This window comes from Lissotriton vulgaris, chromosome 2_1 (genome assembly GCF_964263255.1).
Source record: "Lissotriton vulgaris chromosome 2_1, aLisVul1.2, whole genome shotgun sequence".
NCBI lineage: Eukaryota > Metazoa > Chordata > Amphibia > Caudata > Salamandridae > Lissotriton > Lissotriton vulgaris.
The window spans coordinates 3,852,554-3,871,626 of record NC_141687.1 but is presented as its reverse complement, the minus strand read 5'-3'; the positions used below and the strand labels follow the sequence as shown (position 1 = coordinate 3,871,626).

General features: G+C 42.6%; 1 protein-coding gene across 1 annotated transcript in view; it reads left to right on the top strand.

The window, feature by feature from the left end:
• Nucleotides 1-19,073, top strand: part of LOC147729445 (fish-egg lectin-like) — a 94,273-nt gene that overhangs the window by 56,765 nt on the left and 18,435 nt on the right. Inside the window, exon 3 of the mRNA XM_086959056.1 lies at nt 16,441-16,780. Coding sequence (XP_086815182.1) covers nt 16,441-16,780 — 340 coding nt within the window. The remainder of the gene's footprint in view (nt 1-16,440; nt 16,781-19,073) is intronic.

The window sequence follows — 19,073 nt, the reverse complement described above, 5'->3', positions numbered from 1 at the left end:
AGAAAACAAAGTGGTTTGTTTTCTTGCTAAAATTAAGTTGAATTCTTCTTACCCTGAAAGTGGAAATGGAAGTTTCTTTTGTTTTAAGATGCAGTCCTAAAATCCAGTCCAAGGTAAATCAAATATCTTCCATCTTGAAAGTTGAATGTCACCAAAGTATCTCAGGTTGTTCCAAGTATCAGGAATTTCAAAAGGAACAAGTTCTTTTTTTAAAAAAAAAATCTTGAGATAGGTGTTGAGATCTTATCTTCTTCTTCCCATCCTGCGTCGCCAAATGTAAAATAAGGATCCACAAATTGAAGATAAAAAGTAGAGGTTTATTTGAAGAAAAGATCCCATCCACAGGTGAACATCCAGCCAGCAATAAAGTAGGATAGCAACTGCTTAGTGATCAAAGGATAACATTCCATCAGAGAATCCAGTGTCTCATGACATCAGCGCAGCTGTGTCATGAGGCAGAGACACACAGGACAAGGATGCCACAGTAATCTTTCTTGAATATTAGCCAATGAAGTTGTAAATGTATTTATAGATCACTCTGAGTAGGGACTGAGTACAGCGTACAGTCACTGAGTACAGCAACTCCTTATACAACCAAGCCTGCCGCACCGTCGCTGTCGATGCCTGGGATGGGCCTGGGGCTGCAATGGTGCATACTGCCGAGAGCAGCCTTACCCGGACTTTGATCCGGTAACTGCAAACAGCGCCTGCCATTTTGGATGCAATGGGCTGACCGGCTTGAGCAACCTGGAGCAGTGCATCGGCAGGAGTACACCCAGTGCTGTGAGTGAGTACGCGGAGCCCCTCTCGGTCTAGAGGACCGTTTGGGTCCCATTGGCCGGGTGCTGTGAGGCGGTAGAGCCCCTCTGGGTCTAGAGGACTGTTTGGGACCCATTGGCAGGGTGCTGTGAGGCGGTAGAAGCTGGGTGCCTGACTTAAAGATGGCACCCGGATAAGACGCTTCATAGATAAAGGAGCAAGCAACAATTTACACAGTGACTCCTTGGCATCAATAGGGGAAACAAAAATACCAATCATCCTTGTGGGCACCTACTCAACCACCCCTACCTGGGAAATAGCAGTGAACACCAAGAGCACATTAGGTTGGCCCCCAGGACTAATGGCAGACCCATCATGAAGAGGTGAGGGGCAACTGAGCACTGTGGCAACAAGGGAGAAGAGCCATACTGCACAGCAGGAGGATGGATGCTAAGACAGGCCCCAAAATGACTCCACCCCACTAAAAGAATCACCGGCGGTAGGTAGAAAAGAGGTGAGGTTGCTAGGTCCCAACACCACTGAATTCGGGGAGAAGCTGGACACCAGGGAGACTGGTACTGCTATAGGGCTCGTTTATGCTGCCAAAAAATCAGCAGAATAGTTTCCTCCTACTTTTCGATCGATACACAGACAAAATATCGAGTTTTAAATATCAATATACAATAATATCGAAGTTTAAATATCGATGGGACAAAATATCGAAGGTAAGTAATATCGACAGTCTTAATATCGATATTAGTATGATATCAGTAATATCGAAGTTTGAAATATCGATGTCAATAATATCGAAATAAATAACTTTGATGTTACTAATATCAATTTTTAAATAAATTTAGTGTATATTATATGGTATTTATTATGTTTTATTATTTATTTTTAATGTAATTTAATTAAATATTGTCTTTTACTACTGTAGCGGGTTATGGGTTTATAGGGGAATAGGGTGGGAAGTAATTTAATAATAATTAATTAATTATTATAAGTTTGTACATGTTTTAATTAATAATTAATTGGTAATTAATTTATATTAAATAGTTAATTAATTAATATAATTTTGTACATATTTTTATTTATTAATTAGTTGGTAATTAATTAATATTAATTAGTTAATTACATTAATTATAGTAATTTTTTATTATATAATTTTTTGTTATTCTTAAATAATTAATTGTGAAAAAAATATTAATTATTAAATTAAATTAATTACAGCTAATGTGCTAATATATCTACTTTATTGTTATTGTTAATTGATAATTAATTGGTAATTAAATAATATTAATTAATTTTGGGTAAAGGAGTATATTTAAAGGGTCAGGGTCAGTTTTCAGTTTTTGGGTAAAGGGGTATTTTTAGGGTTTAGGGTCAGTTTTCAGTTCTTGGGTAAAGGGGTATTTTTAGGGTTCTGGGTCAGTTTTCAGTTTTTGGGTGAAGGGGTATTTTTAGGGTTCAGGGTCAGTTTTCAGTTTTTGGGTAAAGGGGTATGTTTAGGGTTCAGGGTCAGTTTTCAGTTCTTGGGTAAAGGGGTATTTTTAGGGTTCAGGGTCAGTTTTCAGTTTTTGGGTAAAGGGGTATTTTTAGGGTTCAGGGTCAGTTTTCAGTTTTTGGGTAAAGGGGTATTTTTAGGGATAAGGGTCAGTTTTCAGTTCTTGGGTAAAGGGGTATTTTTAGGGTTCAGGGTCAGTTTTCAGTTTTTGGGTAAAGGGGTATTTTTAGGGTTCAGGGTCAGTTTTCAGTTTTTGGGTAAAGGGGTATTTTTAGGGTTCTGGGTCAGTATTCGGTTTTTGGGGTACAGGGATATTTTTAGGGTTCAGGGTCAGTTTTGGGTTTTTGGGGTACAGGCATACAGGGTAAAAACAAATAAAAATTACATTAAATCAATTAAATAACATTAAAAAAAATAAAATTACATTAAATTATTAAGTGTTTTATTTATTTTAAATGTATATGTATTAGTTTTAATTTTGTTTTAATATTTTTATTTAATATTTGTAAAATTATATGTATTTTAATATTATTATTAATACATTTAAAAAAACGATATTTTTAATTCCGATATTTTTGTACTACGATATTATTTTTTCGATATTTTTGTACTTACCTTTATGAAGATATGATTCCGATATTTTTGATGTCAATATTTTTGTTCCGATATTTTTGTAGTTCGATATTCTGTCTGTCGATATTATGTCAGACATTCTTTTCGATCACAGCCGCCAAAAACTCACAGGTGCCGACAACAGGGGAAAACAACATGGTGAGCTGCGCATCATCCTCTGCACCCAAGAACTTACTATGATAACATCTGGATTGCTGATATGCAGTGTACTATAAACTTCTGTGAATCGTAAAAAAAAGAGTTTGAATTGCTAACTGTGTGCTTTATGTCCTGGAATGGCCCTTGCTAGGCTTTTACCTTAGAGATGGGGCAAACTCATGGCCACAGAGACAAAACAGTCTGTGCCCCAAACTGATGCTGCTTGTTCCCATTTAGTACTCTCTCTTACTTTGTCTACTTCCTTTGCTCCCATCCCCTCTCTCCTGAATCTCTCCCCTTGCTTGCTACACCACTTAGCTCCCCCTTTTGTGTCAGTTCTTGGGTAAAGGGGTATTTTTTGGGTTCTGGGTCAGTTTTCAGTTTTTCGGTAAAGGGGTATTTTTAGGGTTCAGGGTCAGTTTTCAGTTTTTGGGTAAAGGGGTATGTTTAGGGTTCAGGGTCAGTTTTCAGTTCTTGGGTAAAGGGGTATTTTTAGGGTTCAGGGTCAGTTTTCAGTTTTTGGGTAAAGGGGTATTTTTAGGGTTCAGGGTCAGTTTTCAGTTTTTGGGTAAAGGGGTATTTTTAGGAATAAGGGTCAGTTTTCAGTTCTTGGGTAAAGGGGTATTTTTAGGGTTCAGGGTCAGTTTTCAGTTTTTGGGTAAAGGGGTATTTTTAGGGTTCAGGGTCATTTTTCAGTTTTTGGGTAAAGGGGTATTTTTAGGGTTCTGGGTCAGTATTCGGTTTTTGGGGTACAGGGATATTTTTAGGGTTCAGGGTCAGTTTTGGGTTTTTGGGGTACAGGCGTACAGGGTAAAAACAAATAAAAATTACATTAAATCAATTAAATAACATTAAAAAAAATAAAATTACATTAAATTATTAAGTGTTTTATTTATTTTAAATGTATATGTATTAGTTTTAATTTTGTTTTAATATTTTTATTTAATATTTATAAAATTATATGTATTTTAATATTATTTTTACATTATTATTAATACATTTAAAAAAACGATATTTTTAATTCCGATATTTTTGTACTACGATATTATTTTTTCAATATTTTTGTACTTACCTTTATGAAGATATGATTCCGATATTTTTGATGTCGATATTTTTGTTCCGATATTTTTGTAGTTCGATATTCTGTCTGTCGATATTATGTCAGACATTCTTTTCGATCACAGCCGCCAAAAACTCACAGGTGCCGACAACAGGGGAAAACAACATGGTGAGCTGCGCATCATCCTCTGCACCCAAGAACTTACTATGATAACATTTGGATTGCTGATATGCAGTTTACTATAAACTTCTGTGAATCGTAAAAAAAAGAGTTTGAATTGCTAACTGTGTGCTTTATGTCCTGGAATGGCCCTTGCTAGGCTTTTACCTTAGAGATGGGGCAAGGTCATGGCCACAGAGACAAAACAGTCTGTGCCCCAAACTGATGCTGCTTGTTCCCATTTAGCACTCTCTCTTACTTTGTCTACTTCCTTTGCTCCCATCCCCTCTCTCCTGAATCTCTCCCCTTGCTTGCTACACCACATAGCCCCCCCTTTTGTGCCCTGTTACAAAGCACTCCTTCTCCCCTTGTTGGGGAAAGATCCAATATTTATACTCTGGAAACTCAGCGAACCCGCTGAGAGAGTCCACAGCGCCAAGGGAGCCACTCACAGTTGAGGTATGGTATGGCACCCATTGCCAAAGCACTCCCTCTCCCCTTTTTGGGGAAGGATCCAGTATGTAGACCTTGGAGTCTCAGAGACCCCTCTGAGAGAGTCCACTGTGTATAGGGAGCCTCTCACAACAGAGATGGGGAAATGATACCACTTTCCCTGGGACCACAGTTTACTGGACTTTGGACGCAGCTTTGACTCGTCTTCCGGTTTGTGTCCCGTCACCCTTCCCTCCCCCTCATCTTTCCGTGCTGTGTCTCTCACCCTCCCCTACCCATCTCCATTCTCTGTCTACTTCCCCTGCTCCTACCCCCTACCCTGAATCTCTCTCCTTGCCTGCTTTTTCCTTTACGTATATGTCCTTCTTGTTTTTCTCGACCTTACATGTAACTATGTGCCATGCTCTAATAACTGTGTAACCTTTGTAACGATGTAACCTGCAACTATGGTCTGATACTCATGTAAAGAGCTCCGATACCTCCGGGTCTAGCCAGTGCTATATAAAACCTTTAAAATAAATAAAATAAAAAATAAATCTTAGATCTCAGAGAAGGTCTGTATGTGAAGTATATGATCCACTTTTACACTGTATGACCACCCTATTTTGAATTTAGGAGGTCATGCCACCAACAGCGGCTGAAGTGTGCCTCCAACTGATCTCTTCCTAGTGCAAAATCTTGCTTTTGTGACTCATTAAGGAATCCGGGGGCATATTATCAAGGGGGGGCGATAGGCAATTTTCACCGCTTTAATAGCCGTTTTCGGCCGCTAAGCGGCGATAATACTATCGCCCTATTAGCAAGCTGTTGCTAAAAGCAGTTAGCTACAGCTTGTAGGCAAAAGCAAGCGGTTTGGGGCCCACTTTGCATGTCAGCGATATTTATCGCTAATGACATGCAAAGTGGCCGTACCCAACCTGTTAGCGACTGAAAGTAGTTGCTAACATCCCTATCGCCTATTACCAACACAGGTGTAGCGATGGAAATATTCGCGCTAAGCGCGAATATCTCCAAAATCTAACACTTGCTCAGACCAGTTCTTAGCCATGATATCCAATAGGAGGTGGATATAATGGCTAAGACTCTGTTAGCAATAATGTGTGAATATTGCTGTATTCTCAGCGATATTCACGGATTTTGTCGCTATCGACGGGGATTTTATCGCTTTTGAGATAAACGTAGCTAATCGCACGTTATCTCAGCGATAAAATCCCGTGATGCGTGGCGATAAAAAATTTGCTGCTAACCCTACTTCGCTGATATCACTATTTGTTGATAATATGACCCCAGGTTTTACATCACCATCTGAAAAAAAATATATACCTTCCTGCAAACTGAGGGGCATATTTACATAGAAATGATGGAGAGTGGAGCTGCAGCCAAATTTGCAACGCAGAGTTCTCCCTTTTTCAAAACGTAGGGAAGCATCGTATTCAGAATAATATTTAGCACCCTTGTGTTTTCCTGAGCACAGGCACTACAATTAGCTATCTCGAACCCACACAGACACCCTTGCGCCATATTGCAAGGGTGTCTGCAGTGCAGGGAATGATTGTTAATGTGCAGGAAGGTGTCGCATCCGGCACATAAACAATCAGTAATGGTGATTTGTTACTTCTATATTTACTGCATTCTGCAGCACAAATAGAAGCAGCAAATCATCATTATTTAATGATTACTTATGTGCAGGATGGTACACCTTCCTGCACATAAACAACCGTTAATGGTGTTTTGCTCATTCTGGAGCACACATAGAAAAAGCAAAAACAAGGAGAAATTAAGGTATTTTCCTCGCTGCGCCATTCTAATGCCTGCTATTGCATGACATTATTTTTTGGCATTGCCTCAAATTTACACATCCTTGTAAACCAGGGGCAGCGTCAAAATTGCACACGACTTTGATGCAGAAAACTGAGTGAAAGGGTCCCCATATCTACAAAGTAGAGTTCTGAATGTTGATAAAAGTGACGTTCCTGTGGAGCAATCCCATTGTAAATATGCCCCTGAACTCTTATCTGTAAAAGAAGCGTATGGCAAGAGACACTTCTGCATTTGCATTTATGAAGAGTGAAAATATCACATAACACTCAAACTTCAAGGTGCCTACAAATATCACAAGTCGATGTTTAACTCACACATATTGTAAATCTCCCCCACTAAATTGACAGGAGGTTTGGATTTTATTAAAAACACAGAGGCGAAAAATATGACTTAACGTATTGACTTGTAGCTCTTGCAGCAAAGTGAAATATAACATACCATGGAACAGACTGTGGTCCGCGGACACCTAGGGGTCCATGAGACATTCCTAAGGGGTTCGCAGGACTCCAGTGCCTGTCGTAGTGAAAAATGAAACACCAATGCATCCTCACAGCACACAAGAGCTGTGAATGTTGGCGCAGGGGCAGCGAGTCTACAACAATACAATTGGGAGGCGGGGGCAGTGAATGGGCAGAGGGAAGTCAGGGGGGCGGGGCCGCAGTGGGCACTGTGGCTGGGGAAACAAGCGGAACAGAAGGCAAAAGGGGCACAAAAACAAGTAAAACAGGAGTGGCACAGAAGGCAGAAGGGCAAAAGGGTAGAAGGGCACAAAAAATGAGGGGAAAACAAAGTGGAACAGAGGGCAGAAAGGCACGAAAAACAAGTGGAACAGAGGGCAGAAGGGCACAAAAAACAAGGGAAAAATTAGTGGAACAGAGGGCAGAAAAGCACAAAAAACGAGTGGAACAGAGGGCAGAAAGGCACAAAAAAACAAGTGGACCAGAGGACAGAAGGGCACAAAAAACGAGGGGAAAACAAAGTGGAACAGAGGGCAGAAACGCACAAAAAATGAGTGGAACAGAGGGCAGAAGGGCACAAAAAACAAGGGGAAAATTAGTGGAACAGAGGTCAGAAAGACACAAAAAACGAGTGGAACAGAGGGCAGAAAGGCACAAAAAAACAAGTGGAACAGAGGGCAGAAGGGCACAAAAAACGAGGGGAAAACAAAGTGGAACAGAGGGCAGAAGGGCACAAAAAATGAGGGAAAAATTAGTGGAACACAGGGCAGAAAGGCACAAAAAATGAGTGGAATAGAGGGCAGAAAGGCACAAAAAACGAGTGGAAGAGAGGGCTGAAGGGCACAAAAAACAATGGGAAAATGAGTGGAAAAGAGGGCAGAAAGGCACAAAAATGAGTGGAACAGAGGGCAGAAGGGCACAAAAAACAAGGGGAAAATGAGTGGAACAGAGGGCAGAAGGGCACAAAAAAAGAGGGGAAAACGAAGTGGAACAGAGGGCTGAAAGGCACAAAAATGAGTGGAACAGAGGGCAGAAGGGCACAAAAATGAGGGAAAAACGAGTGGAACAGAGGGTAGAAAGGCACAAAAAACGAGTGGAACAGAAGACAGGAAGGCATAAAAAACGAGTGGAACAGAGGGCAGAAGGGCACAAAAATGAGGGGAAACGGGTGGAACAGAGGGCAGAAAGGCACAAAAAATGAGTGGAACAGAGGACAGAAAGGCACCAAAATGAGAGGAACGAGGGCAGAATGGCACCAAAACGAGGGGAAACGAGTGGAACAGAGGGCAGAAAAGCACAAAAAATGAGTGGAACAGAGGGCAGAAAGGCACAAAAAATTAGTGGAAGAGAAGGCAGAAGGGCACAAAAAACAAGGGAAAAATTAGTGGAACAGAGGGCAGAAAGGCACAAAAAATATGAGTGGAACAGAGGGCAAAAGGGCACAAAAAACTAGGGGAAAACGAAGTGGAACAGAGGGCAGAAAGGCACAAAAACGAGTGGAACAGAGGGCAGAAGGGCACAAAAACGATGGAAAAACTAGTGGAACAGAGGGTAGAAAGGCACAAAATACAAGTGGAACAGAGGACAGCAAGGCACAAAAAATGAGTGGAACAGAGGGCAGAAGGGTACAGAAATAAGGGGAAAACGACTGGAACAGAGGGCAGAAAGGCACAAAAAACTATTGGAACAGAGGACAGAAGGGCACAAAAAAACGAGGGAAAAATGAGTGGAACAGAGGGCAGAAAGACACAAAAAACGAGTGGAACAGAGGGCAGAAAGGCACAAAAAATGAGTGGAACAGAGGGCAGAAGGGCACAAAAAACGAGGGAAAAACAAGTGGAACAGAGGGCAGAAAGGCACAAAAAACAAGGGAAAAATTAATGGAACAGAGGGCAGAAAGGCAAAAAAAATGAGTGGAACAGAGTGCTGAAAGGCACAAAAAATGAGGGAAAAATGAGTGGAACAAAAGGCAAAATGGGCACAAAACAAAGGAAAAAATAGTGGCACAGAGGGCAGACGGGCATAAAAAAACGAATGGCACAGAGGCAAAATACAGAATACAGAAATATAGGGGCAGCTAAGAACAGAAGGCAGAACGGGCTGAGAGGCACCGGGATAGCGAGGGGAACAGAATGGAAAACCGGGCAGAGACACGGGGAAGCGAGAGGAACAGAAGGAAAGACCGGGGAGAGAGAGCACGGGGACAGCGAGGGGAACAGAGGGAAGAAAAAGGGGCACGGACCAGGTACAGGCAGCGGGGGAAGACAGACAACAGCAGTCACAGACACAACACTGAAAATAGAGGCAATACAATAAAAGCAATACAACGTTGACAGACACATGTGTATAGGTTACCATTACTTGGCAGGCAGGTAAAAATAGATGCAGCCAGGATCAGCAGTAGGATTTTCGGGCAGCTGTCTGATTGCTCACTTTCCACAAGCCCTTGGGTACCACTAAATAATACACTGCTGTATGCGTACATGTCCATGCCAATAGACCCAGTTCAGGCAGTTTCCCTCTTGAAATTGCCTCTGCTTCAAAAGGCATTTTTTTTAAAAGAAATTTAAATTGTACAAATTGCTTGGGGGTCCCCGACTTCCAGTAGTGATTCAGTGGGGGTCCTCAGGAGTCAAAAGTTTGGGAAGCACTGCCATGGAAGAAAGAATATAAGCAAGATATGAAGGAGGTCAGCTTTCTAGATCAGCTGTGACCTCATGTGTGATCTTCCAATCAGTGAAAGCCTCTGGAATAATTATCCCTGGTAAGCAGCAACCATCCCCTTCTTTATAATAGCAGAGCAGTCCAAGCAGTCCATCTTAGACATGCCTTGACTCGTAATATAAGCAATAAACTTGAAACATTCGACTGTAGAAATGTATCCACCTGAAAAGGCCACCATCTAAGACAACATTGAATCCACCAATGGCAGAAGATAAAAGTATTGCTAACTATTTGGGAGGGAAGGGTGTGATCATTTTTACCCCTGTGTCTTTAACAGATTCCAAACCTTCTTTCATGTTAGTTGGGTAGATTTACATTCTACTACAAGACCAGAGGATCAATTATGACAAGTTCAAAGCTGTGCAATAACATTAGAAGAAACATGATCAATTGTTTTAAAAAGAATGTTCAGAAAGTGAACGCTCTCGATCAATCTGTGGAGCTAAGGATATCTTCCAGATGGCCTGTTGAAATAAAGGCGTTTGAGGCCTTGTTCGGTTCCCATCTGAATGGGAGCCGAACAAGGTAATGTCTATGCCCGCCTCTGCCATGATCCATTTAACCCACCTGGCCAAAGTAGAAGGAGACACAGGTTTCTTGAAAGATATTAGCAGTTGGAATACTGCAGAAGGGGGAAAAGCAGCAGTCTGGAATTCATAACAATGAAGGCAAGAGATAACACATAACTTCTCACATTCACAGAAAGCAGGGTGAAAAAGGTAGGATGAATTTGAGTGTGTACGTCTAGTAAGATAAAATGCTATCCCCTGTGTAGAAAATAATTTATTATCAACATCAAAAGCTTTAACATCAGAATCTCTTCTGAAAGAGAGCAAACACAAGAGCATTGTTAATTTTGTAGACAATTGTTTCAAAGAAAGGAATTCAATATGAGGCCAAGAAAGAAAGTGATACAATGCCATCTCCCAAAGACATTACTATTTGGATTGTGGGGGATTTATGAGTCTGATTGATTTAAGAGCTCTATATACCAACAATGTTTACCTGCTGGTTCTTCTTTCAAAAGAACAAGTCCTGGAGAAATAGCTAAGCAGCTAGAACTGACTGTTCTGTAGGCTTTTCCATCCACAAAAAAGGGTAGCAAGGAAATTTGACCATGCCTACACGAGATGCACAAATGGGAATAACATTTCGCTTCACAAACCAGCTAACCCAGGAAGCCCAGGTGTATTTATAACTGGATTGAATGGAAAGAGTCCAGGAATCCTTGATAACTGACCAAAGTTAGTGTGACCAAAGTCCTGAGACATTCCAGGCTGGCCTAACATTTTCTAGGTCATCAGATGCAATTGTCCTTTGATAATCGAAACATGAAGATGACCTTTAGGGGACAAGAGTGACTTGGGAAATGTCAGAATTATTCTCGGGAAGTCCATAGAGAGTTCTAGAAGTTGAGGGAACCACACTTGTGAGGGCCGGAAGAATACAGCACTGTACTGTTGACAGGGATAGTTTTTTTTACCGCAGTGGAATGTGCATGCAGCTTTAAACAGTTCATATTATATTGCATTTCTTCTGGGCACCATTGTCCTCCAGCTACAACATTTCCGCACCATGATTTCCGGCCTGATCTTCTGGTGTCGGATTCTAACAGGATATCTGGGGCCTGGCCAAAAATGGATCTTCCATTCCATTCCTCATTCTGAAAAACACACCACTTTGGCTCGTCCGGTGCATCTGCTGAAAGGGAAACTAACATTGAGTAAGGGAGGCCCCCTTGAAGATGATGAGCCCTGGGGCGTTGGAGCGCTCAATAATGAAGAGGAGCTGGAAACACTGCTTGAATGGATGCCGAAAGGAGGCCCACAATTCTTGCAAGCCTGCAGAGCGAATGCTTATTTAGGTTTAGAACAGAATTAAACTTTGTTTTGATTCCTTTGATCTTCTTCAGAGGAAGAAAGAGAGCTTATTTCTTGAAGTCTATAAGTCCACCAGCTCAGGATCTATTCTCATGAGGATAAGTTTCCTCCTCTCCACTGATAGAGCAGCATTGGTGTTGCCCAAGAGACAGATAGCCCGTTGGCTCCAACCTCTAAGAAGAGGCATATTGACAGGAGTGCCTATAAGCATCTTCTGATAATTCTAACAACTGAATTATCTCAGATGCACTTAGAATTGATTTCCTTTGATTTATTACAAACCCTAGATTCTGGAGAAGAGACACTGCCCACACTGTCTGTGTTTGTAGCAATTTCCTGGAATTGACCAATATTATCATATCGTACTGATATATAATTAATCATACTCCAAGAAGATGTAACAAGGCTACCACTGGCTTCAGGAGTTTGGAGAAACAGTAGGGGGCTGAAGACAGGCCGAAAGGTAATGAGAGGAATTGGAACTTGCTGTCATACCAAATAAATTGTAGACAACGAGAATGTAAATGATGAATGGGAACAGATAGAGAAGCATCCTTGAGATCTATTTTGATCATCTAATTGTTCCCCTGAAGGGAGCCTCTACGGCAATATATCCCTTCCATCTTGAAATATCTGTACAAAACAAAACGGTTCAGCGATCTGAGGTTTATTACTTGTTGAAACCCTTTGTTTGCTTTCTTTACTAGGTAGAGATTGCTGAGGAACCCCTGGTAGTGTGAGGGGACTTTATTTATTCCTCCCTTGAATAACAAATCTAGAACCTCTTGAGCTATTAGATCAGAATCTTGGGAACAGAACTTCATTAGATGAGGAGGGACCAGTTGGATTGAAATGATTTAACATTTTTATATAACCCACTGGTCTGAAGTAATTTGTCTCCAGTTGTTTAGAAAGACATCAAGTCTGTCACCCAGCTTTCTTGGAGAAACACGATTTAAAACAACATGACCTACCTGTATTTGCATATGATCTTCCTCTACCCCATTAAAAATCACCTGTGTGATAAATAAAAATACAGGTAAAAAACCTGCAACAATTAACAGCCTCTGTAGTTGGTCCCTTTTTGCAGCTAGAGAGGAGCATATCATGTTTTTTCACTGAATCCAGGTGTGTGCCCACATCTGGGGGCATAAATGGATGGTCTGCATGAGCTATGTTGGGAATTGTCATTGGAGCAAGCTCTTCCACATACAGCTCTGTGAAAGAATTTCTTGAGATTTTGTTGTGCCTGGTCCAGAGGTGAAGGTGTGTACGTCGGCAGATGTGTCCTTATCAAAGTGACCACCAAAGAGATGACCTTCAGCTTCAGAACCACGCTCCTTCTGTGACATGTCCACCAGCTCAGGATCTATTCTCATGAGGATAGGTTTCCTCCTCTCCACTGATAGAGCAGCATTGGCGTTGCCCAAGAGACAGATAGCCTGTTGGCTCCAACCTCTGATAAGAGGCATATTGACAGGAGTGCCTATGAGCATCTTCTGATATTTCTAAAATTTGTGTCAAAAGACCCAGGTTATCTAATCATTTATTGTGGCAGTGACTAAACACTTTATCAGTTCCTTTTTTGAGATGTTTTCCTTTTTTAGAAAGGAAGGCAACCATAGCTGAGTCGATGTCTAGGGTAGATGCCAATTTATGAGGGAGAGGAGGTCTGGGACACTCTGCTTGCAGTTTATTGTGATTCAATTTTCCCATGGACTTTCGAATCCAGTGAGCAAGGACTGCAGCATTAAGAGCAGACTGGGTCCCATCGCATGATGTAAGATGAGGAATGATATCTGTGTCAAGAAAATATCGAGAGGCCATCTGAGCCGGGAGGGCCTCAGACGGCGGTGCGGGAACCGTGTCTGGAACCTGTGGCGGGATTAGATCCTCTGCATTGTCATCATCTGAATCAGGATTGACAGAGTAAGAATTATCAGAATCTGAGTGATTATCTGTGGTGTGTATGGGGTCAGAGAAAGACCTTTCTCATTTGTGAGGGAGGACAATCACAGGGAGACTAGGACAAGGATTTAGAAGACCCCTGGGACTGAGACGCCTCAGCCATTCGCTTTTTAGGAGAGGCATTTGGCTGTTTTGCATATTGGGGCCCATCTCCCAGAGGCACTTGAAAGTCTTGTCTTGGATAAGGGGGTAAATATTTTATTAGCTTTTGAAAGGAGGTGGCAATTGAGTACCTTAATCTGTCCTGCATCAATGCCCAAACAGTGGACTGAATTAGATCCAGCACTATAACTGGTTGATCACAGGCAGACTCCTGCCTAGAAGGCACTTCCAGGCCATCCTCTTTCACAGAGGAGTCAGCATCCTTAGGATCTGAATTTACTGAAGGGTTTGAAACAGCCAGCCTTTTAAGACCACTCTTCTCATTTAACTTGAGTTGAAAACAGATGATTAACTAAATATTAACAACATTAAAAATTATTGTTGTAGAAAGGCTGAAATATATAGAGAAGAAATAATAACATCTGTGCCCTAAGGTGAAGGAATACGAACAGAAAAAGTGATCTAAGGCAGACTCACCGCACACTTGCAAGGAGAGGGTTAAATTTCTCCAGACATGACCCAGTTCAGAAATGCAGATATTATCAGGAAGAGAGAGTTCAGATGCAGGTCAGCGGTGCCTCCAGGCTCTTGAGGTTAGCTGCGGAGTGCAGTACACAGGAGCTGCCAGAAGCTGATAAACAAAGGTGAGAACTAGGGAAGGGGAAGGCTGAGTGAAGCAGGATAACACTGCTGGGTGGGGAGAGAACAAGTGGGGTCACAGGGCACCGGCTGAAAGGAAAAAGGGGCGCTTGAGGGTTCATGCGCTCACAGGGGAAGTATATTTACAAAAGAAGGAACAAGCATTTACAATGCAATAGGTCTCGGAACTGCACATTTTGGAGCTAATGGTATTGTAAATGGCAATGCCTTATAAAAAATGTAAAGCCATTGGTATTTACAATCCCAAAAGCAACACCTATTGCATTGCATAGTGCGGTGTCCATGAAGAAGGCGCTGCGCTCATTAAAGTACAAAAAAGACTTGACTTTGCTTCCAACAGTGTGTGATTTATCGGCCAGCTGCACGTTGTAGTGAAAGTGTTGGAAACATGTCCTTCCTGCCTGTAGTAGTGGCAGTCACTGAGACTGTCATAGTGATGTGCCAACATGTCCACTGGCCAAAACAGCTTCTTCCCTCAGCGACACTCGCCTGAGGAATGATACTACACAACAGTGGATTATCTTCTTTGTATAAAAACAGCGTGATCAAACTGGTACTTTACAGTTGTGTGTGCACGTGGGTTGAAATACGCCCCCTTGTTCTGAAGCTGTCGCTCTTTTGTTGTGGAGAGGCTGGGTGCCAGGGCGGGTGATGCCAATGTGAAAGTGCATTTTTGGCACCTGCCCTTGGATACGCAGAAGACTCCGTGACGAAAAGAGCAGCGACAAGTGGCTTTGGTTGCAGCCCTTTTTGGCCCCAGCCAGCCTTTGTACTGCAACAAAAGATGCCCTCGGCTGTCTGGACAGGCTTCTCGTAATGAATTTAAGCCCTGATCAGGGCCCCCCCGCTTCTACTCTGCTCTCTTGGAAAGATTTCCTCACTTTGTTTTCCATCTTTACTTACATATTGTCCTCAATGTTAGAGCAAAACACTGTTCCCCAAAATTAAGACAGCCCAAATGTTGCCTTAGTTCGCCCACGTTAGATTGAAGACTGGTAAACTTCAATTTAATGAGGCAACGTGCACCCTTTTTTTTTGTTTTTTGCAGTGTTTTATATAGCACAAACTTGACCTAGATCGGGTATCAGAGCACTTTACATAGCACTGGTTACGTTAAATGAGGACAAAAATTCATTTTTGATAGGCACAGGGATATTAAGTGATTTGCCCTTAATCACAGGATGTTCAGCGTCATTGCAGAGACTCGGACCAGTTTCCCCAGATTTGAGGTCGATCTCCCTAGCCGTTAGGCCAACTTCTCCTCCCTTGTTTTAAAACACCTCCCAAAGCATTAGAATCAATAAAATACAATTTAATTGAAGCCGAGGGATGTGGTACATTTTGCAATTTACTTCCAAGTTAGGAACGTTCACCTTAAACAGGTCAAGAACAACAGAGAATATTCTAATACATGACAACTGAGCTGTGTTCTGCCGAGCTTGTGGGGAGAGTATGTGCTCAGGCGTGGGAGCCCGGAATGAATGACAGGCGGCTTCCATCTTAATTTAAATCAAGTAAGGCTCTCATTGTAGCATGTTAGTGCTCCTGTTTCCCCTGCAAGGGCATGCCCAATTTTTAAACATTTCAGAAATGTTGTTGCACTGTGATGTACCAACGTTTTCTACAATATGATTTACGATGATGCAAAGTAACCACAAAAATATGCAGTTGGAAGCCAGATATCTTGTATTCAATGGTGGCTCTCATAAAATGAAGAGTTTGACTCACATAGTGCCTGTCAAATGACTGACTTGTACTTCTATCTTCTCCACAACATCAAATACCTCTTCAGAGTAAGTAAATATGAAGTTAAGAATAGTAAACCTATACTTCCCTTTATATGCCTATCTTGACAATATGCTGGTGGTGTTAGCTATGAGTTGGTATATGTGCAGGTCAATATTCTTGACTTTGAAATTGTGATATTCAATGGGAATCTATGCAACATGTGGCTGGTGGGGGGACTTTCAACCACCCTCCCTGGAATTAAGATATCCTGTCTGCCTGACCACAATGGTGAATTATTCTCTGCTTTGGGAAGATGTTCAATGAAGGATTGCATGAGAAGCATCCACAGCCTTCACTTTGAACTCACACACTTTCTTCTTCACTCCTTTTCAGAACGCTTTAAGAAGATCGATGCCGGTGGAGATGGGTTTCTAGCCGGTGTCAGTTTCACAAATGAAGTGTTTTGCCTGAGTCACAATGAGACATTGTTTGCAAAGTCCCAAACAGTGCTGCCCTGGACCAAGATTGAAGGCAAATTGAAGTACTACAGCTGTGGTCCTAAAGGCTGCTGGGGCGTGGATGACGCCAACAGCATCTCCTACCGGATTGGCACTGAGCGAGAAGCTTGTGGTGGCACCAAGTGGCAACCCGTTGATGGAAACCTCAACATGATTGAGGTTGGCAGTAGAGGTTCTGTGTATGGGGTGAACAACGCAGGGGGCCTGTATCGCAGGTAAAGTCAGTCTTAAAGTAGTCATCTATGATGTAACCAATAGTACTACCATTCACTTGTACAAGCAGAGTACCTGGATAAGTAATTAATAATTGCAGGTATGGAGCAGCAGCCGCGTCTATTCATCTCTTGACTGTGCTGCAGAAGAGGTGACACAGTATCCATTTCCATGCACTATCTTCAGGAAGCTGGGCACAGAGACTGATCAGAGGCCAGGCCAAGAGTTCTGTGTTCCCCTGCACAAGGTAGCTATACCCTGGAGGTATAGTGAATTATTTTACCCTGGCTCCGCTCTGAGAGCGTGGTTATGTTCACCCTTGTCTACAATGGACATATAGAGGAAGTAGGCTATAATATTTAACTCAGACGCTCTTCTACTCAGGTGGATTGGTGTTCCCTTGTAGTACTATAGATATACACAGGAGGTACCCTGAAGTATTTCACCCTGGCTCTACTCTGAGAACGTGGGTCTATGCACAATTTCGATACTTCAGATATACACAGGACGTACATTGAATTATTTTTCCCTAACATCCCTCTCAGAGGGCGGTTATGTGCACCCCTGTCTATAGACATAGAGAGAAGGTAGGTTGAACTAATTTACCCTGACACTCCTCTACTAGGGTGTGCGGTCGTTGTTGTTACCACGTGTGGCTTTACATCGCAAGTCAGTTATATGACTTGCACACTAGATGGCGCGCTGGACGTAGGCATAATATAAACTACTATTCCTACTCCGGTTTGCGCAACAGCAGGGAATGTGTTGGATTTAAAATCCGACGCATTCCCTGGTGTTGCGCACCACCTAGCACAAGTGATAGAAATGACTTGCGATGTAAAGCCCCGCGTGGTAACAACATAGTTGTTGTAACAACCGTGTTGTTACCTACCTGCGGAGTAATAACAGCATTGTAACGAATGTTTCCTGGTTGAGCCTGCATTCCCCTGTAGTACTATAGATATACACCGAAGGTACGTTGTATTATTTTTCCCTAACTCCCCTCTCAGAGGGCGGTTGTGTGCACTCCTATCTACTATAGACATACAGAGGCATCAACAAGAGGGGTAGATGCCCCCTTGTCTACTACAGATGTACATAGGATGTACTTTGAATTATTTTTATTTTTTTTAAACATCCTTTTTATTAAGCAGTTATTTGAGAACCACAGACCATTAACGGGTAGATTAGCGACAACATTGTATGCCGCTCACAGGGGTCCTGGACATCGACGATTGTCAATGTGTTACCCACTCCCCGCTCCCCGTGAGTAACATATTGCATAGTATGGTGGGCTGCTGACCCATGTTCTGTTCACCTCAGTGACCCATCACCCCCTACCTCCCTCCTCCTCCTGCTACATTAGCTCCTTTGCATTGCATCCATGGCCCCCAATTCTTTTCGAATTTGCCAGGGCAGCCTGGGGCCCAGTATGTTTGGCGTTCAGCTAATTTGCACCAGTCAAGGTCTTGCTCCTTGTCCCGAACCGTGGATCCCCAGAGTCAAGCCAGGTTGCGCTTTGCCACCCCTGTAGCGGGGTTTAACCAGGTGTGTGAGTGTCTGGCCACCCGTTATGCCAAGCAACAGCCACCTGGCCTCTAGTGGGACTGATAGACCTGTTACTTTCTACATCAACTCTATCACCCCTTTCCAGAAATGTTTCATGAGTTGGCAGGTCCAGAGTGTGTGGTAAAATGTGCCTGTGCTGTTGCATTCAGCTGATTCTCTATGGCCCATGTCGTATATTCTGGACCTAGAGAGATGCGACCTATGTAGGACCCAACGCTGAACCAGGCGGGATAGTGCTCCTATGGCTATCTCTCTGGGACACTGCAGAGCCTTACTCAACTCGTCATCTTCCAGGGGCCCACGGTTTCCATCCAGGGCTCTATCGGTTTTGCAGTTCTCTGAATGATAGCAGTGTGCCCGCTCTCCAAACATCTCCCAATTTGTCAATTCCTATTGTAGGCCATAGTGTGTGTACAGGTAGCTTTCTCACCTCTCCCAAGCTGGCGCTATCCCATAGTTGGGTTTCCACAGTTAGTTTCTCATTCCGCCCCAGACCTCGATTGGTTGCTTTCCATGCCTGCAGTACTGTCTGAGTGTGGAACTGGAGCAATCCCTTCTTTTCCCTCCCGTAGAGGAGTGCTGGGTAGCCTCTTTTCCCCATGGCCCAGTGATCGCACCTGTATACTGGTTTGCCTTTCCCTCCAAAGACTAATCATTCAATCACCATTACCAGCTGGGCCTCCCAATAGAAAGCATAGAGGTCTGGGACGTCTTGGTCAACGTCAA